The 20,614-nt window shown below is 46.4% G+C and overlaps 1 protein-coding gene across 2 annotated transcripts; it reads right to left on the reverse strand.

Moving 5' to 3' along the window:
• Positions 1 to 1,327: 1,327 nt before the first annotated feature.
• Positions 1,328 to 18,480, reverse strand: BEST2 (bestrophin 2). Of its 2 annotated transcripts, XM_035104916.2 has the most exons (10): positions 17,535 to 18,480; positions 11,773 to 11,954; positions 9,667 to 9,761; positions 7,777 to 8,010; positions 6,730 to 6,884; positions 5,075 to 5,152; positions 3,808 to 3,960; positions 3,480 to 3,560; positions 2,957 to 3,111; positions 1,328 to 2,584 (listed from the first exon to the last, which is right to left on the reverse strand). In XM_035104916.2, the coding sequence occupies exons 2-10, from the start codon at positions 11,922 to 11,924 to the stop codon at positions 1,972 to 1,974; spliced, it is 1,716 nt and encodes a 571-aa protein (XP_034960807.1). In that variant the 5' UTR covers positions 11,925 to 11,954; positions 17,535 to 18,480; the 3' UTR covers positions 1,328 to 1,971. The 2 variants fall into 2 exon arrangements, with proteins under 2 accessions (XP_034960807.1, XP_034960806.1); XM_035104915.2 differs by lacking the exon at positions 17,535 to 18,480 and having other exon boundaries at positions 11,773 to 14,984.
• Positions 18,481 to 20,614: the final 2,134 nt, after the last annotated feature.

Genomic DNA, 20,614 nt, shown 5'->3' on the forward strand with positions numbered 1-20,614 from the left:
TTAAGAGTAAAGTGGTACCTCGGTTTACGAACTTAATCCGTTCCGGAAGCCTGTTCTTAAACCGAAACCATTCTTAAACTGAGGTGCGCTTTCCCTAATGAGGCCTCCTGCAGCCAGTGCACTTTTACCGTTCGGATTCCATTCTTAGACTAAGGTAAAGTTCACAAACCGGGTTTTGCGGAGTTCATACACCGAATCATTCGTAAACAGGACTGCTCTTAAACCGAGGTACCACTGTACTTTGCATTTCGTATTGCTACAAAGGCTGGCACAGTGGCAGTTGATTTATTTATCAAAATGGAGAATTTTCAATTGGGAAGCAATCATAGGAGCAGCAATAGAGCATCTGTTAAAGAAGCACATCCTCCTCCGTACATCGTTGTGTGGTTGTCCCTGTTGCTGTGTTTAGCGTTAGAGGTCCCCTTTGGCTTCACAGCAAGCATCCAACCTTAAGAGGAATTTCTCTTGTTGCTCCTAGCTAAATACTACCATAAAAGATGGTTTAAAGGTTCTTAGAATGTGATCTACCATTAAATTTAGTCTAAAGCACTGTCCTCTGCAGTACATACTGAAGGCTTGAACTACAAGTAATTTTCTTCCCTAGTATACTGAGGTACCAGTTAACACAACACAGAATCAGGTAGGATAACAATACACAGCATAAGAGCCCTTTTTCTCTGTGCACTAAGAGGAATCCAACGGATCTGATGCTATGGACAGACTGATCTCTTGACTGAATTGGCAGCTCCCAACATTGCCCTCCAGGCCCATGCACAGCTTGTCTGAGGCTCTCCCCAGTTGACTGGGAGACCCAGGGCATTCTTGGCATGACAGTGCAAGTCTGGCAGGCCCCTGACGCCCTCCAAGGCCTGGGGCAAGTATACCCGGCTTCCCCCTCTACCCACAGACCTGTTTCCATCTCTTTTCATTTGAAGGGAGCAGGTACCTTTTTAGTGCACAGAGAGAACCACTGTTTGTCACTGCCAGGGCCAGGGCCGTCTCAAGCAGGTCGGGCGCCCTGGCGCTGAGGCGCAAAGATCACTCCGGCGCCCCCGCCCTCGCAGCGCGCACCATGGCTTGCGCGCGGCTTTGTTGCGCAGTGCCCCCCCTACCAGCCCCGCGCCACCGGGACTACACCTAGAGCCAGGCCTGGTCACTGCAACTCTCTTCTGAGCAGCTGAGTTGTGTGGTGGGTGGGGAAATTTCAGGGAGGTTTTAATTTCCTTTCCCCGTTATCCTTTTTTCTCCCTGCAAGGAGTGGCAAAGAGGTAGCTGCTTGGTCAGGTTCCCTTGCCTTTTATGGGATTCAGGGAGGGTGTGAGGGCCATGACTGGAGCCCTAACCAGCATGGTCATAGTTGGCCAGGGGTTCCCCAATCTACAATCTGGACATATACATTGGAGGTTTAAAGGGCAGGCCACAAAACATTACTCTAGACAAAATACCATTTAATAAATTTCTATAAAAGCATGAGTTTTAAAACATAGTAGATCCACACACAGGCATTTGGGTAGTAAGTGCAGAAGTGATTACCTCCTTCCATGTTCACCATCTGATAATTACAGGAAGGAATGAGATGCAATAACCAGCTGCAGCTTTGGGTAAATATAGGACAGAATAGTACCTTCAGGAGTAGCTCAGTGTCCATGATTGCCCTTGCATGTTCAGTTAGGAGCTGCAGATGCAAGTCAAGAACATGTGGGGGGGAGAGTAGGAGGCGGGCAGGGCAGGGGACCGAAATAGAGGCCTGATTAACAGAATCCTCCCGACTCCTTATGAAGTGGCCCCACATTGCAATGTGTTATTAAAAACCAGGTGTCTAGCAGGGGTCACCAATTCAAATTTCCCTTTAGCAGCTGCAAGGACTATCAGTCTTTGCTGATTTCCTGTCCTGAGGCCTAAGATTGAACCGTGCCGTGGGCCACCCTTCGTAACGGCTGCACTCAACCCTATGGAGGCTGAAGTAATAGCTTATGCCACATTCTCCTCCTCGATAGGGCTCTGCAGCCAGTGGGGGTAATTGGCTGGCGGAAGACCCTTGCTGGAGGCCTCCTTTAAGCTGTGAAAGAAGGGGGTATCTGAAGAGCCGTGGTCTAGGAGAGGCTGAGACAAGTCGGTATCTGTTGCTGCAGGGACAGACATGTCCGCAAAGGGCACTGAATCCTGGGTGTTGGCCACAGCACTGTCATGGCCTAGCGAGCTCTGAGCTGGGCCACTGGGCTCGCCGGCGGGATCCTCAGAGAGATCCTTGTGTGTCTCGGTGCCCAGGCCAGTGGCATCAGGCCCAAGGTCTCCCTCCCCCTCAGAGCTGAAGTGAATGCTATTGATGGGCACAGACTGCCCAGGAGGCCCACAGGTACAGTCCGTGGTCTGCGTATCTTGACAAAGGCAGCTGTAGGTAGTGGATGCTTCGGAAACACAGCTGTTCTTGCGCCTCAGCAGAGACAGCCGACGTCCAAAGCCCCCAGGCGCGGGGCCTGTGGATAGCAGGCGGTTCAGGAGGTGCGCAGGGACATGGCGGCTGTGTTCATAGCCCTCTGCGATGTCCTCTAGGGGCTGGAACTGCATGTCTTCCTTGGCTAGGCTGGAAATCGAGGAGGGGAGTAGTTAAAGGGAGTAGCTTCACCGCCGCAAGTTGCAGAAGAGCTTGCTTTGTGGCGCACGGATCTTCCCTATTGCCCTCAGACACCTCACTAGTGCTCTGGAATGAGAGGGGATATCTATGGCGTAGTTTAAATGGGGATCTGAATTTGTGCAACCAGCAGGGGCTCCATGTGCGCCGGAAGAGGAGCCCTCGCCCTACCCCAAATGAGCAGGGAGGAATGGCCAAAAAGAGAAAGCTAGCTCCAGTTTCACAGACTGAAAACTGCTCCCACTGACTGAATCGCTCCTTCTCTACCCAGCCAGGACCACCGCCATTCCCTTTCCTTGCCACAGAACGAGAAGTTTGGCTTACGTCATGTCAAAAGTTGAACCCTGGAACGATGGCTGTTGCAGGAGGAAAACAGTGGCTGCGGTATATGGGGCGCGGGGGTTGGAGGCATCCCAGTACCGGTCCTTCTCCAGGAGAGGCAGGTCCCCATACATCTCGTCCACTGCCATCATGGAGACCTGCAAAGGAAGGGAGGAGTCCAGGAGTCGCCACCAAAGGAAGTGAATACTAGCCTAGGTGTATGCATGCTTAGGGGGTATGGAAATCTGGCATTTAGGGCCAACTGGAAGGTAATCCTTCACATGAATGGGAGTTCAGTGAGGGCAATGTTTAACCAATAATAAAAAAATATTGTTCCAACATTTGAAAACATGGGGAAGGCAGAATGCCCACGTACTAGGTGTCTAGATACTGATTTGCTATTCAATTCCCACTGTTAACTACAAAAGCAATAATCGGGTGCTGCTAAGTCGCCCAAGTCTGGAAGCATCCTTGATCTGTTTTACAAGTGTTGCTTATTCAGCAAAAAAGGGGAGGGCAGAGTTACCTGGAAATTCCTGTCAATCAGTAGGTTGGTTTCAAAGTCATCATCGTCCTCCCCGAAAGGGTTGATGAGCTGCTCAGCCACCTGTAAGGTATTTAGAGGCACAGTAAAAAGAGGGGGCACATGTGTGCCCAGCTTCCTTATCTGTTGTCATCAATATGGTAACAGACATTGCAAAGGTGTGCAGTATTAAACATTCCCTCTTCCTTCCTTCCAGACACCTGTTAAATCACCCAGCAGCTGATTCACAGACCATCCCTCTGCCCCTGATTCATTTCCTAATCCGAAGGAAGGTGTCCCAACATCTTAAGCTACCTCCTGTCTGCCATACCTTTAGCCACCCAACATAGAAGAAGAATTGCAGCAGGGTAAAAACAGGGACCCACAGATCCAGGTCATGTCCTTTGTATCCCTGGCCTGGGTCAAGGAACTGCCGCCCAATCAGACAAGAAACGAAGAAGCTGTACACAGCAATGGTAACCACCTGTCAGAGCAGAACAAGAAAAAGCAAATAGAGAGGCTGGAGGGGGAGATGAGTTGCAGAATTTAGGAGCCCTGATTTTTAGCCCTAGTTCAATCTTATAGGCTGTTTACTGAGGACCAAACAATTCACCTGTGATTTAAGCCCTAATAATTTATCCTCTGTACATGGAATCAGGAATGCTAAGCAGCAGTAATATAAGAGGTTCAAATTTATCCTAATGTATGTTTGTATTAAATAGTGTGGTTTTTCTCATTTTCAGCAGCTTTTCATTCTTGAATAGATAGGAATGAGTTAAGATCCTACATACCGTCCTCAGTTGCTAGTGTGAATTAGTACCACTACTTCCCATATAAATATGCTGAAGGAGAGGAAACAATTTATTCCTCTTTAATCACCCTAAATGTGACTATAGAAAGGCATTTAGTGTGTGTGTCGAAGCCAGATAACTGGGTTTTTGTTTTTGTTTTAATGATCATGAGTACATTCCTTGAAATAAGGATTGTAAACACACAACTAGAGGCTGCTCTGGATTAATCTAGGGTAAGATCCACCTCAATATGTGCTTTAGAATAGCTAAACCTCAACTGTCCTCATATAACATTAGGATCTGTGCATTGCTGCTCTACATATAAGGCTTGCTCCAAGGTGTGATGAATTTTCTGGGGGGGGCTGGGCTAACCACTGTGCTAGACGTGCAGTGTTGGGCTGTGTTAAACTTAGTCAGGATGCAAATTCCCTGATATATGATGTGCTTGTTCAGTGGCTTCAGTGCTTTTGACTGTATGCATGCCTTTGGGTGAAAGAACTACCTGCGTTTGGAAGCAGGCAGGTAGGTAGCCATGTTGGTCTGACGTAGTCAAAACAAAATTAAAAAATTCCTTACAGCAGCACCTTAGAGACCAACTAAGTTTGTCATAGGTATGAGCTTTTGTGTGCATGCATGTATCTGAAGAAGTGTGCATGCACACGAAAGCTCATACCTATGACAAACTTAGTTGGTCTCTAAGGTGCTGCTGGAAGGAATTTTTTTATTTTGTTTGGAAGCAGGCAGTTCACCATATGAGCCCAAATGGATGTAGTTGGGCTTGCTGGCTGCTCGGGGTCCTTAACTCACCTGAGTGTAGACTAGTGGTACACTGATCCAATCATAGTGGTAGAGCATGCTGCAGTTTCCGCGAAAAAAATTCAGTTCCTGAAGGAAGAAAACAGCCATCTCTAAGGGATAAGCACTGAAACTTCTGCCTGACTACCGGTAGAACTTTTCGGTCCATCTCCAGACCTGGTTTCAGCTCACAAACAGCTTTGGTTGTCCTGATGGATGATCTATGCTGGGAGAAGCACAGAAGGAATGTGACCCTGCTAATTCTCCTGGACCTTTGATACCATTGACTATAGTATCCTTCTGAATAGGCTATCAGGGTTGGGGACTGGAAGTATGATGTCCCAGTGGTTCCACTCCTACTTGGAAGGCCTACTTGGAAGGCATTTATGTTGTAAGGTTCCCCTATGAATTCCACCTTGTATACCATGCTTTTCACCATCTGTATGAAGCTATTGGGAGAGGTCGTGTGAGATTATGAGTGAGGTGTCATCAATATGCAGATGACACCCAACTCTAGTCTAATTTTCACCTGAGTCACATGAAGCAGTGAAAGTGCTGAACTGGTGTCTTGAATTGGTAATGGGCTGAGTGAAGGCCAGTAAACTGAAATTTAGGCTGCAGTCACAAGAGAGTTTATTATGCAATTGGTACTGCTCATGAACATAGGTTTTTCACTGGATCCACAAGATGTCCACCATCATCAAAATGCAAGCCCATCCTTTTCGAAATTTAATCTGGATTTTCCCTTCATGCAGAAAATCCTTTAGGCAATTATAGCCAATTATATATCCACAGTCACCCCTGGTAAGAAAACTCATTATTTTGGAGGGGTGGGGGAAGTGGAGCGTAGTTTGTCACATCAGTGATGTTGTTTCAATAGGTGGCCTCTATCACAACAACCATATATTATCCTGCTCCTCAACTGAACACAACCTAGCCATTATTTTTTTCCTGGCAGCAGAAATGACGTGTGTGTGCTTATTTCCAGTTGCCTCATGATGAAGGCATATTCCAAATTCGGCAATGGTAGCTGTTCTCAAGATCTCCACCCAGTACATATGAGGGATTACCTTGGAGACCAGTCACAGTACATGTACCAAGCTTCTTTTAAATACACACACACGTTTTATAAATTCAAGCAAATATTAATTACTCTTGCACAAGAGCCTAGGATTAAACATTAGAACAAAATAATTCAAAATTGCCACATACACAATGCAAGCCTCCATTTTGCCTGTTGTGAAACATGATAGCTAAAACTGGTAATGTTTGCTTTTGAACACTTCTTGGAATTTTTTTCTTTTTTAGGCGACTGAGCTCACCAGTATAGAAATCCATTTGTAAATTTTAATAAAACAATGAGAGGAGCCAGGTTGGACAGGAAGGGTAAGATTTTTATGTAAGCTAACAGGGAGCATGGGTCACAAAAGAAACCTTGCACTTAAGGATCTTGTTCTGGAGGTGCTCCTATCATCATCACCATCACCATCAAATTTATAACCCACCCTTGACTCGCAGGTGAACAGCTTCAAATTAAAAACAGTTAAACTTAAAGCATATTACGATCACAGGAATAGGGTGGGCCCTGAAAACACACATCTCAGGTGCCAAAGGTGTAAATGCAGAATAACTATTACAGCCTGGGGGACAAGGATTTTCCACCTCACCTCCATGAGTAACTTGAGAGCACAGTTATCACGTATGCGGCCTTCTTTGCGTGCCTGTGCAGCTAAGTTGGTGAACCAGACACAGGGGACCCAGTATCTGTTGTAGGAAGTGTTCAGGTTCTCGTATTTCTTGCGCTCCTCACGAGTCATGAACCCTGTTAGATGCAACAGAGGTTATGCTGCCAATAATACTCTGTTTAGAAGGTCCAGAGTGCAATCTTATACTGAAGAACTGCACTCTGAAAGGCTTTTGAAGAACAAGATATGTAGTAAAACTCACACTAAATGCAATATGCTCTGCTTACAGACGGTCCACTTTATGTGCTGCATAATTGTGGCATTCCGAAATAACATATTCTAGATTAAAAGTTATCCCTATCATTGCTTTGAACTTTGAAATTTCCAAGTTCAATCTAACAAATGGGGGGGGGGGAGACACCTACCTCTTGCAGGCTTTCCCACAGTGCTCTCATCCTTATAAGCTTTATAAGCTTAGTGCAGAGGCTTTTGACCTTTTTGAGTCCATGGCTCCCTTGAGCAACTACATTCTTTCTGTAGCTCCCCTGTGGGGCTCAGGAGCCCAGTTATGTCTCCCCTTGACTGCAGAGCTGGCAGTCCCTCACCCTTTTTCCGAACACCCTCCCTTGTGGAGTGTTCCCTCAGCCTCCTCTTCCCTCTCTCCTTGGGAGTCTTATGGGCAGCTGCTGCTGCCGTCCCTGGTCTCTGAGCTGTCCCCTCTGCCCCAAATAGAGGTGCTTCCTTCCAATGCCCCACAGGGGCCTGGAAAGCACCCCCTGGCCAGCCCCAGAGGCACCATTCGCCTGAGGAGCTTGTAGCCGGGGCTGCTGCAATAAATAGCTGTGCAAGCCTTTGGGAGGCAGAAACGCAAGAGGGCATGAGAAGAGGGAGGGAAGGAAAGAGGGAGGGAAGGAAAGAGGGAGGGAGGCCAGTGTTGCCCACGGCACCCTTGACCATCATTCAAGGCACCCCAGGGTGCCACGGCACACTGGTTGAAAACCACTGGCTTAGTGGGAAGGAAGGTCTCACCTGCCTCCACCACATGGTCTATGGTGGGGAAACGCTTGAACACAGCGATGCTGACTGAGCGAAGAATCAAGACGGCAGAAAGGCTGCAGTACCGCATGAGAGTCCTCCGGTAAAGGCGCCCCCTCTCGTCGGTGCCATGCACGTTCCCAGAGATGGCACACATCAGGCGGTCTGGCATAGGCATGCAGGTGTACTGACTCCACCAGCGGTTCACCACCAGTGTCACATAGAACCCTAAATGAACCCAGGAGACGGGGAGGGATTGCATGAGAATTCTGCCCCACAGCATGCTGCTAAGTCAGGCAGCCTCACTCTGAGATAAAACAGGAATGCTTCACTTGAACCAGGACTGAGGACGCCCCCTGACCACACATTATGAAAGGCAGAGCTCAGTTCCGGCAACATTAAACAGTAAACGCAATAGAAACTGGCCACAAAACGTTGCAGTATGGAATGCCTCTGTTCGGTTTTCCAGTCCCTCCATTCTATTCTCCCCACTGGTCTGCCTATCTCTCCCCCCCCCCCAAAAGGCCCCACAAAAGACAGACAACATTCCATGCCCACTGTGTTGTTTTTGGATCCCCCTCAGCATTCGATACCCACTGGGCATGCTCAGTCTTCACTGTGCCATTTTGGGATGTCCCCTCCTCTGAGGTTTCCTTTCTATACTTCAGCATGCCTGCTTGATACCTCCTCTTTTCTGTGTATGGGTGGTGCCATTTTGGCTACATATAAGGACTATTGCTCTGAGAAGGGAGTTTGCTTGCTGCCAGTACACATGACATTACCCTGAGCACATGCAGAGTTCCTTTTTCTCATTGCCAATATATTCAGGATCAAGGACATGAAGTATCCTTGGATGCTCTTCCTGGCTTTCAGAGAGCTCTGAGCTCCACCAGGCCTAATTGTGGATGTTAGCTGCTGAGTATAACCTGCACAGATGCGGGTGGCACTGTGGGTTAAACTGTAGGGCTTGCCAATCAGAAGGTTGGCGGTTCGAATCCCCGCGATGGGGTGAGCTCCTGTTGCTTGGTCCCTGCTCCTGCCAACCTAGCAGTTCGAAAGCACGTCCAAGTGCAAGTAGATAAATAGGTACCGCTACAGCGGGAAAGTAAACGGCGTTTCCATGTGCTGCTCCGGTTTGCCAGAAGCGGCTTTGTCATGCTGGCCACATGACCTGGAAGCTGTACGCCGGCTCACTCGGCCAATAACGCGAGATGAGCGCCGCAACCCCAGAGTCGTCTGCGACTGGACCTAACGGTCAGGGGTCCCTTTACCATTATAACATGCACAAGTCACCCATACTCTACCCAGTTTCCAGATGAAGTAATTAAAGCCCATAATTTCCGCCCTCCCTTCCACACAGGTAGGCGGAGTGTGCAGCACCAAGCGGAGGCTTACCTGGGCCGGTGCCACCCACCTGCTTTGGTTGGCCTTTGACCCGCCCTCGGCCAGGTAGGACAATGGACAACCGGCCGGGGGTGGGGTCAAGGCCAAAGAAAAGAGGCTGAGCCTTTTGGTCAGGCCTCTCTTGGACTTCCTTCCTTCCCGGATCCTCCTGGCATGTAGCAGGCATACTCTGGTCTCTGGTCTCAGACAAGGTTTAGCGTGTGTGTCCGCAATACCCTATTATCACCGTACTGTTACTTTGATAGATGGGGGGGGGGAGTCACACCCAAGTCTAAAACAGAAGCATTTCTAATGCTTAAAAGTTGAGCCTGTATTATAGTCTGGCACCCTTGCAGTACGCAAAGGGCAAGCAGTAAATGCAGTAAATTGGATTAGGCATGGATGAAGGTTCTGCCCTGGAAGCCAGCGTTGGGATGGGCACATGGATAAGGAAAGAGCATGTGCTCCTTTAGGAAAGGAGCTGGCGTTCAAGCATCTCACCCAGGACAAAGGAGACAGGGATGAGATTGGCATAGTTGTCACAGTAAATCACCACCTTTTCGAAGTCTCTTTTCTGAGTCTCACTTAAGACGAAGCTAGAGGTGGGAATAAGAATGAGAGAAGGATTAAGAAGGATGCATATTTCCCAAGTGGGTTGGCAGCACATTTGCTGAGAGCCACCTGCTTGCACTCTTGTAAGGGGAGAATCTAAATGCATTCTGAAGGGCAAATGAGGGCTGTTTTAAAAACATCATGATTGGACAGGACATAAATCCTGGGGCAACTTTATACATCAGAGCAGCCTTCACCAACCTGGTTGTCTCCAAAACATTTGGAGACTGCAACTTCCATCAGCTCCAGCTGGTCTCAAACATATGGGGACAACCAGGTTGGTGAAGACTGCACCAGAGTGCTAGAACCACACAACTGCTGGGAGCCGAGAACTTCTGTATCATACATAATATATGCAAAGAGTTAGGCTGACTCACATAAAGGGGTGGTTGTATATCATACACACACACACACACACACACACACACACACCCCTGTGTGAGTGCCTGGAGGCGGTTGGAGGATGGATGGCGGCTAACAGATTGAGGTTGAATCCTGACAAGACAGAAGTACTGTTCGTGGGGGACAGGAGGCGGGCAGGTGTAGAGGACTCCCTGGTTCTGAATGGGGTAACTGTGCCCCTGAAGGACCAGGTGCGCAGTCTGGGAGTCATTTTGGACTCACAGCTGTCCATGGAGGCGCAGGTCAATTCTGTGTCCAGGGCAGCTGTCTATCAGCTCCATCTGGTACGCAGACTGAGACCTTACCTGCCTGCAGACTGTCTAGCCAGAGTGGTGCATGCTCTAGTTATCTCCCGCTTGGACTACTGCAATGCGCTCTACGTGGGGCTACCTTTGAAGGTGACTCGGAAACTACAACTAATCCAGAATGCGGCAGCTAGACTGGTGACTGGGAGCAGCCGCCGAGACCATATAACACCGGTCTTGAAAGATCTACATTGGCTCCCAGTACGTTTCCGAGCACAATTCAAAGTGTTGGTGCTGACCTTTAAAGCCCTAAATGGCCTCGGTCCAGTATACCTGAAGGAGCGCCTCCACCTCCATCATTCTGCCCGGACACTAAGGTCCAGCACCGAGGGCCTTCTGGCGGTTCCCTCGTTGCGAGAAGCCAAGTTGCAGGGAACTAGGCAGAGGGCCTTCTCAGTGGTGGCGCCTGCCCTCCCAACAGATGTCAAAGAGAAAAACAACTACCAGACTTTTAGAAGACATCTGAAGGCAGCCCTGTTCAGGGAGGCTTTTAATGTTTAATAGATTACTGTGTTTTATTTTTCTGTTGGAAGCCGCCCAGAGTGGCTGGGGAAACCCAGCCAGATGGGCGGGGTATAAATAAAAATTATTATTATTATTATTATTATTATTATTATTATTATTATTATTATAAGTGAGTGGTGTGTGTGATAAAGTGACTGCCCAAACTGCGAACTAAATTGATGCCACTCCAGATCTGCTGCTCACAGGTCCTCTCTAGTCGTCAGCAGGATAACAAAGTGCCCAAAACTAAGCAAGGGTTTCAAAAGTAGCAAATCAGTCACCCTGATCTGGGGTTGAGAAGTGGAGAAGTGCAATTTGAACTCGGAGAGGAGGAAGTGTGCAGCCAGTAGAACCCAGAAAGAGTGGGTTCTATAGCATAATTACAGTTGTGAAAGGAGGTGAGGTTGGGCAATGCCATATTTTTACATGTCCTGCCCATCCCACTCCAGTGTGTTAAGTTTCAACTTTGGCTGGTTAGACCAAGGGCTGTGCAAAATATTTTTTAAAAAACCATCAAAACAAGTTGCCAATCAAAATGCCAAACACTGTCCCCCATCCCGCCAAATAAAAGCATGTTCCTGAACAAACAATTCTTATATGAGGTTTCTAATTTAAATACATCACTAAGGGAAAACTATGCCTTCTCTTGGGATATTAGTGTATTCCTAGAGAGCGGATCCAAGTGATAACTATTTGAAGAGCCCTGAATTTTGGTGGCATGAGTTTGACATACCATAGGTCATTTAGGGTAGATATGAGACTGTTCTTCCATGTTCCCACTTACCGATATGTAACACTAAGTCCCAGGTACGAAAGAGAGAAGACCAAGAACTCCTTGTAGAGCAACTTGTAGATGCTTCCACGCCAGAGGGTCAGTAGTTTGTAGAAGCCACCAAAGCGAGCGTTGGCCACGCGGGCTGTGTATGTGACAGTCATGGTGCAGCAAGGCAGAGAGACACAGTCGGTCTGCAGTGTGGGGAGGAGCAGAATTAGAGTTTCATTCATTTCAAATATCTATACCAGCAGCACCATCTCTGGCTGCAAACACACCATATATTTAAAGCAATACCTCCCCCCCCCCAAGAATCCTGGGAACCGTAGTTTGATAAGGGTGCCAAGAATTGTAGCTCTGTGGGTGATAAGCTACAGTTCCCAGGATTCTTTGGGGGATGCCATGTGCTTTAAATGCATTGTGCATATATGTAGCCTCACAGCTTGCCTTGTAGAAAGCTTATGGGTGCTTCAACAACCCCAAGAGTGAGGTCATGAATGAACTCCCTCTTCATCCAGCACTCCTTACCACAGATAAGGAGCTCATCAATCTTGTATGTTCCTCACAAAAGGTAGTGGTGCAGTTAGGGGTAATCTTAGACTTTGGACAATGTTCTTGTGTGTGTGCATGGGCCTTTTTAGATGATAATGTGTACTACTTGATTTACTTCAAAATGTGGTAAACAGAACGTGCTGCACTAGGGCAGGGAGAGTCCCCTTCATTCTGCTGCGTGAAGCTCTAGACCAGGCATCCCCAAGCTTCGGCCCTCCAGATGTTTTGGACTACAATTCCCATCTTCCCTGACCACTGGTCCTGTTAGCTAGGGATCATGGGAGTTGTAGGCCAAAACATCTGGAGGGCCGCAATTTGGGGATGTCTGCTCTAGACCATGGGTAGGCAAACTAAGGTCCGGGGGCCAGATCTGTCCCAATCGCCTTCTAAATCCAGCCCGCAGACGGTCCGGGAATCAGCATGTTTTTACATGAGTAGAATGTGTCCTCTTATTTAAAATGCATCTCTGGGTTATTTGTGGGACCTGCCTGGTGTTTTTACATTAGTAGAATGTGTACATTAGTAGAATGCATTTGTGGGTTATTTGTGGGGCATAGGCATTTATTTATTTATTTTCAAAATATAGTATGGCCCCCCACAAGGACTGAGGGACAGGGGACTGGCCCACTGCTGAAAAAGTTTGCTGACCCCTGCTCTAGACATCCACCTTAAAGTGTTGCCCTGACAGCACTACTGGTAAAAGGGAACTCTTGTCTCCTGTGGATTCTCTCTCTCTCTCTCTCTCTCTCTCTCTGTGTGTGTGTGTGTGTGTGTGTGTGTGTGTGTATAGAAAGCTTCTTTTCTATGGTTGGGTGACCGTGGCAGGGGCCAGGTGCTGCCTCAAAATTTGCACACACACAAACAAAAAATACTGCATGTAGCATACCTAGCCTATAAACTGACTCTCAAACATTTTGTATTATTCCAGCCTTCCTGCACAACAGTGTAAGCACTGGAATGACCTCCATTTTAGAGTTTGGGAACTTTCACAGTCAAAATATAACTGTAATTGCTGCAATGCATTGTTAGAACACTAATCATTCCCTTCAAAGAGCAGATTGCCAAGTTACAAAGTAAGTAGTTATCATATTAAATGTTACTATATTGAATGTCCCAAGATCCGTATTAGGACTATATCTTCATTAAGCCAACTGATATGTCACGCCATAGTGGCCAGCCTTTGAGTTCTCTGGCTAAATGGTAAAGTTTGCACACTGTTCTGTGACATTTTGGTTCGCCTAAGAAAACTATTGCCCTAACATATATTTCTAATTTCTTTCTTATTGGTCAACAAAGCTACCATCACTTTTTGTGGGACTTTGAGAATACTGAAACTTTAAGAGTGTTTGATGAAAAGTTTCCCACACTCCTGGTTGTATGATTAGGACTCAGCTGAGTGAACAGAAAGCAGTACAGCTATACACACAAAAAGTGTATAACTGTGGAGTCTTCCATAACAGACCCTTGTTTTGACTGTGGGGACCCTGCCAATTTCTCAGCTTCTGCTTCAGATCAGAGGGATCAAGTGTGCAGCTAGCTGGTAGTGGGTCAGCACGCTTCTAAGAAATCCTCTAAATTGGTTTAAGTATCTTGCCTGGCTTCTTGTAGTATGAGGTTTTTGCCAGTAACAGCCTTACATCTCATAAAATAAGGTGCAGTCAAGCAAATATTATGCAAAGGCTTTGAGTCGTAGTATCGCTCAAAGGTGTTTGCTGGAGTTTCCACAGATATAAGGGAAGGGCTGTTGTTCATTGACAGAGCATGTGTGGAAGGTCCCAAATTCAATCCCGGGTATCTTCATGTAAGGCTGGGAAAGACTGCTGGTTGGAAACATTGGGGAGTCAGTCCCCAGTCAATAGTGTTGTTGTTGTTGTTTAGTCGTTTAGTCATGTCCGACTCTTCATGACCCCCATGGACCAGAGCACCCCAGGCACTCCTGTCTTGCACTGCCTCCCGCAGTTTGGTAAAACTCATCTTCGTAGCTTCGAGAACACTGTCCAACCATCTCGTCCTCTGTCGTTCCCTTCTCCTTGTGCCCTCCATCTTTCCCAACATCAGGGTCTTTTCCAGGGAGTCTTCTCTTCTCATGAGGTGGCCATGAGAAGGATCACTGCCTTGTCATGGCGAAAGGGCTTGAATAACCCGGAGAGGCTATGAGCTATGCCGTGCAGGGCCACCCAAGATGGACAGGTCATAGTGGAGAGTTTTGACTAAACGTGATCCACCTGGAGCAGGAACTTGCAAGACACTCCAGTATCCCTGCCAAGAAAACTCCATGACAAAGACAACAGGCAGATAGAAGTCAATAGTGTAGACACTATTAAGCTAGATGGGCCAATGGGTTTGACTCAGTATAAGGAAACTTCATATGTTCCTAAGTACCAACCCATTTTGAATGGTAATTGAGGCTTCAGAAGAATGTTATTGTCGTGACGTGTGTGGTTTTTATTTATTGGGGGGGGGGTTAGTCTGTATGCCCGAATCCGTTCTAATTCTTGAATCCAACAAGGATCTAAATGCTGGAATACCCAGATAAGTTTCTCGGTAATAGGCCTTGGTAATGGGTCCTAAAGGCAGCAAAGGAAATGGCTCTGTGCCAGAGAGAAGATGGGTGAGGCCCCCTCCCTTAACTGTCTGTTAGTTAGAAAGACAAAAGTCAGAGTTGTGTGTGAGAGCTAGAAGCTAGAAGGAGGAAGAAGGCTGGGCAGCTGAGAGACAGAGCCATGCCTGATTTCTGCTGGGATCTGAGGCTGTGGCTATGGGAAAAGCATGACCCTATTGGGGTATTAATGCTATGAGTTCCTTCAGCATAGGCTCGGGTTGTATATATGAGTAAATAAACCATATATCATAAAAACACCACAGTCTCTGCTATCCCTCATTCCAAGGAAACTGAACCCCTAGAATGTTGCACTGCTTGGAGAAAGGGGTGGCGGGCAACATTAGATTAGAGGTATTGCCTCTTTGCTTTATTTCCTGGGGAAACTAGTCACTCCTTGGAGATTGCACAACAGTCCATTCGACCATTAAGGGCTTGCCAAAATGTGCTTTGATGGAGGCCAATCATTCCCAAACACACACACACACACACCATAATCCAGTTAGTGGCATATCTTCACCAGGCATGGCCTAGTAACAATTTTTAATCTGGTGCATTCCATTGAGAGATTCTTTGCTGCTGCTTATTTTTCCAAGGTGAATTGAGAAATCAAATCCCCCGCTGTGCAAACTGCAATCAAACCCTCTTGGCTTAACAATGCTAGGCAAGGCCTTTGAAAGAGACCCACTTCCCAGGCTATCTAAATGAGCTCTTTCATTAATGAGTAATGCTGGGAGCCCCTTCCCCCCCCCCTTCCAAGATCTAAGGCTGGCTGTGACCTCTGACGGAGGTTCGGCTGACAACAAATGGCCAAATATTTTGTTTGACTTTCTGTGCAAGCAGAGCAACTACCAGGGGGAAGAAGAAGAAAAATAAGGAGGGGTGTGTGAAGGAGAATGCAGTACAGTATAACTATGTGTGGGAGAAAAGTGTCTTCGAGCCAAAACACTACTTTTAGAAGATGAGATGGCCCTTAAGTACTTAGAGCTGGAACTGAGGCAGCACTTCAGCCAACAGGCTTTCTTGTCAAGCAATCATGTTGGAGTCCCAAAACCTTCTCAGGAGAAGAGACTCCAGATGATTCTAGGACACGAATCAGAGTGAAAACAGCATCCTAGCTGCAGGTAAGAGTTTTGTATAGATTGAGCATCAGAGAATGGGAGATATGCAATTCACATGTTTTTTAAAAAGTGATCACACATTGTTGCTTAGTTGTGGCCCCATGAACCAGAGCATGCCTTGGAAACTCTCACTTTCTTCTCAAAGCTTCTCCTTTTTTTATGTCCATGGAGTTTTCTTGGCAAAATACTGGAGTTGTTTGCCAGCATAGCTGCCAAGTTTTCCCTTTTCTCGCGAGGATAACTTGGCAGCTATGTTTGCCAGTTCTTTCTCCAGGTGGATCACATTTAGTCTAATCTAGTCTCCAGGTGGATCACATTTAGTCTAATCACACATACATAGCTTTTTAAAAAAGACCCACAATTGTGGGAAGTCATTTTTTTTATATAGACATACTCCTGCTAAGGAACTGTTAGTCTCTCTTTGCTTCCCCAAAAGTCTCCTCGCAAAGTCAGGAGCAGAGCCTCAACCTCAATACACCATCTTTTAAAAAGTTCAGATTCCCACACCCAGTTTCAACACATTCGAGTTTTAAATAAAAAGTTTGGTTTATTAACCAGTTTGCTGTTACATAACATTAAAAGCAACTGTTAAAGGATTACAGCTGTTAATGCCTAGCTTCTATTACAAAGGTCTGTCCACCTGGGACAAAGTTTATACATGTTCCCATATTGTTACGAAAGAGAGACAATTTACTGAACAATTTACCCCTGTGGGGTAGCTGTGCTAAGTCTGTTATAGCACAAACAACAGGGAGCTATGTGAGAGACTCCAAGATGCCGCAGAACTGATTAAATAATTACTTATTAAATAACAAGTTATAAGGCAGTTATCCTATATACATTTAACAAGGATTTTCTGTATAGGCATGTTTAGCATTGCACTGTAAATATATGATTGCACTGTTCATGTATAGAATTGGGTTGCAAATCATCATTTACACCCCTACCAGTCCAGGGTGGTTATTCTATCTACTTCCATATTTTTTAATTTTTTAAAAAAGATTACAGTAGTCTTGATTAAATTATGCCTGCCCATTTATAGAATGGCTTCTATTAGTTCATTCATCACAACATCCCAGAGGTGGCTATAAATATTTCATTGTATGAATAGCCAACTCATGGTTACCTAGCAAGTCCATTGATGAGGTAGGATTTCGGACCAGATTTCTGTTTGGTGGACTGCAATGACTTGGAGACCCTACAACTCCAAACAATTCATTGGGGCAAAATACCGTACCTCTGGTTTTCTGTCACCTTGATCACATACTAGTCTTTAAGAAGGAGAAAGCAAATTCCACTTTTCTTTTCCAGACCTTCATGCAGGCAAACTACACCACAAAGCAGATCTCACTGTAAGCAAAACATTTCTGATTGTCTATTTTCATAGGAAATAATAGTTAAAGAAGACACAGTTTTGCAACACCCATGGAACAAAAATTTCACAAGCAGAACGGAAAGTGGATGCAGGAGCAGGGCACAATTTAACCGGTTTTAACACTAACCTGTGCAAAAGGTTATCAGTTGATTTGGCTTCGCCCTCAGTGAGGGCAATTGCAGGGGAGAAGCAATCCAAAGAGCACAGAATTTCTTAGCAATTATCCCCAAATTCCACCTGGGAAGCAGCTCTTAGGCAAGGAGAAGAGAAGAGAAGAGAAGGCTGCTCTGACAGCCCCCACAGGTTTCTAAATACCTAAGTGCCTCTGTGCTGACCTTTTACATCTCTCCTAAAGGTAGGCTCTTCTTTGACTGCTTGGCATCAGAAGCTGGAGGGAGGGTTGAGATGGGAGGGGTGAGAGGCTGGGCTGGCTGAAGGGTGGTTGCAGTTGCATTCCCTCCTAATTGTCAGGGGGAAGGAAGTAAATTTAACATGCAGCATGGCAACTCAAAGGACCTGAGATAGAACAGTCCTGGAAAGTGATCGAAATAATGTAGAAGCAGAAGAAGTGCAGATGAAAGGTAAAATGTGAAAGGCTGGGGAACAAAAAGGGAAGGTTTGGAAGCCCTTGTAGTATAACCCTAGGTGTGCCTGCTCAGAAATGAGTCCAAGTGAGTTAAATGAAATTTACCGCATTCCCATATAAGCATGTATATAGGCATTGCAGCAAGAGCATTGGAGCGCCACTCAAGCTTATGAGAAGAATTTATGTAGCGTCTCTGCTGAGGATCTCAGTGGTTGAACAAATTCAAGCGGGTGGTGCTTTAAATTCCCAGGTCCAATGACCAGCACTTACCACTGAGCACAGAAACAAACCAAACACAATGCTGTAACTTGGCCCTCCAGATGTTTTGGGACTACAATTCCCATCATCCCTGACCACTGGTCCTGTTAGCTAGGGATGATGGGAGTTGTAGTCCCAAAACATCTGGAGGGCCAAGTTTGGCCAAAGGAACCGAAAGATAAGAGCTCATGTACAGAAAGTGGAGGCTCCATGTCAGGACAGGAGTCAGGGGTCTGATTAGTCATCATTTGGTTTTCTAGCCTACCCACCCCAAGGGCTCAATGCAGGTTACAGTTTTAAAATGCACACCATACCAAATGTCCAAAACTAATGTGTGCCTTCACGGCTTGGCTTGGGAACTGCAGCCTAATTATGAGTTACCGTAGACGCATGGATTTGTGATATTCAGGAGCTGCTCCCTTCTGTGCAGCTTCTTACTCTGCTAGCCCTTGCACCTCTTCAAGAAATCCTGTGCTGAATCTGAATCCTTAAAAACACACACTAAAAAACAAACAAACAGCCCTTCTTCTCTGGAAACCTGATGGAACCACTCTCCTCACTGGGCCTAGCTCTCTTCCAGTGTTTGACAAGTCAACACCCTCAGGGTTTGCGTTCTGGAACAGGGATGAACCAAGCAAACAGCCTTGATGCAGAAGAAACTAGTTGAGAGGGAGAGAGAGAGAGAGAGAGAGAGAGAGAGAGAGAGAGAGAGAGAGAGAGAGAGAGAGAGAGAGAAAGGGAAGGATAACTTTTCTTTCCCCCACCCTTCTCAAACTGAGGAACTGACAGGCTGAGTTCTTTCCTCAACTCTAAAATGGAGGGTGTGTGTAACTTGTGATTAGAAAAGGATGGAGGAAACCACAATTTTCGCCTTCTCCCTGACCAGCTCCTGGATATGGAGCTGCAACCAACCACGCTCCTTGGTGGTAATCAATCCACCACATTAAATCGTATTTCTACCCAGCTCGTACTGACAAACACGCCACATACTTGTATAAGGAGCTGGCACCCACCCATGCTGCCCACAAATAGCCCCTTTGAGAAGCAAGATGCCATGGGCGAGAGCCTGGAAAGAGGGGCAAAGCAAGAAAAAAAGCATGGCTGACCATATAAAGCCCTGTGCCACACTTTGGAAGTGGCTCCCTGTTGCCTGAGTTCTCTGTTGGCAAGAGGGCAGAAGGCCACTGCACACTAGGCTGAGGAGGAGGTCACAGCAAGCCTTTCCCTGGGATTCTAGGGACTTACTAAGGGTAGTTAACATGGTGCCCTCCAGAAGTTCACTTTCATCACCCCTGACCACTGGGATTTGGAGTCTACAACACCTGTAGAACACCACATTAGCTGCTACTGGCCCATAGGGAAGTGTAATTCATAGAACCTGAAATCCTTATTTATTCTCCTCTACCGTTAGTGATAAATCACTGTTATTCTCGTTTTGAAAACGAGGCACTGAGGCTTAGAGGGAGTGGTTGGCTTGGTCAGGAGGATGCAAAATTCCACCACAAGTGAGTTAGAGCTTGCATTTACAGCAATCTAAAATGAATTCTTCTTTTCCTTGCGTCTCACCAACTTTAGTCCATTACTTTCTAGACATGATTGTGACACTCCCAGCTGCACCTTCTATTTGATCAAGACCTACAACTTAAGTGCCACAATTCAGCATCCATATCTATCTAGGCAACAGTAAGCAGCAGCCCAGACCCTTCCTACTACTACCCTGCACCCCCCTTGAACCCGATGCACACCCCAGAGTTCATTCCAAACCTTGCAGAAACTCCTAGAGATGCATCTGCATGCAGCGACTCCTGCTTTCCGTCTGCTGTGAGAACCTATGCTGCTCAAACAGGGTGTACTATAAATTGGGCAGATACCTGCTAGAGCCCAACCCTAGCTGCTAAGTGGATGCAAACTCCAGATAAGTACTCTTTTAAGTGATCAAGCCAGCATGACAACCTTTCATTTTTGAGGCTGGGCACTGGGATTTGACCTTTAAAAAATGCACGCAAGATTCTAAAGATGCTTATAACGAGTCTATTGCGTGTATTTCTAACCCACAGTAAGAAAGAACTGTGCTAGGAGAGAACCAATAAAAGGAGAAGTACCTGGCAAGAATTACAAAGAAAATTAGGAGAGAAGAACAAGAGTAAAATCCACTTACGTGGTTTAGGACATGTTCATGTTACTGGCTTAAAATGCAGCTAAGTCTCCCTCTTTTCTGAATTGAGATAAAAGCTGGTTTGCCGGGAGATACATCAAAACGCACTGTTTCCTAAGTAACATCATGATAGATAAAGGATAGATACGGATTGTGACTAATGTTGTGTGTACAATGCTTCGCAAACCAATGGTAGGAGCACACTGGA

The sequence above is a fragment of the Zootoca vivipara genome, chromosome 2, assembly GCF_963506605.1.
Source record: "Zootoca vivipara chromosome 2, rZooViv1.1, whole genome shotgun sequence".
NCBI lineage: Eukaryota > Metazoa > Chordata > Lepidosauria > Squamata > Lacertidae > Zootoca > Zootoca vivipara.

Coding starts and splice junctions, on each gene's coding strand:
- BEST2 (XM_035104915.2), bottom strand. CDS start 11,993: ATGAATGAAACTCTAATTCTGCTCCTCCCCACACTGCAGACCGACTGT. Junction 8,011..9,666: donor CCCTGTCTCCTTTGTCCTGG/GTGAGATGCTTG, acceptor GGGTTCATTTAG/GGTTCTATGTGACACTGGTG. Junction 3,561..3,807: donor TCTATGTTGGGTGGCTAAAG/GTATGGCAGACA, acceptor AATACCTTACAG/GTGGCTGAGCAGCTCATCAA.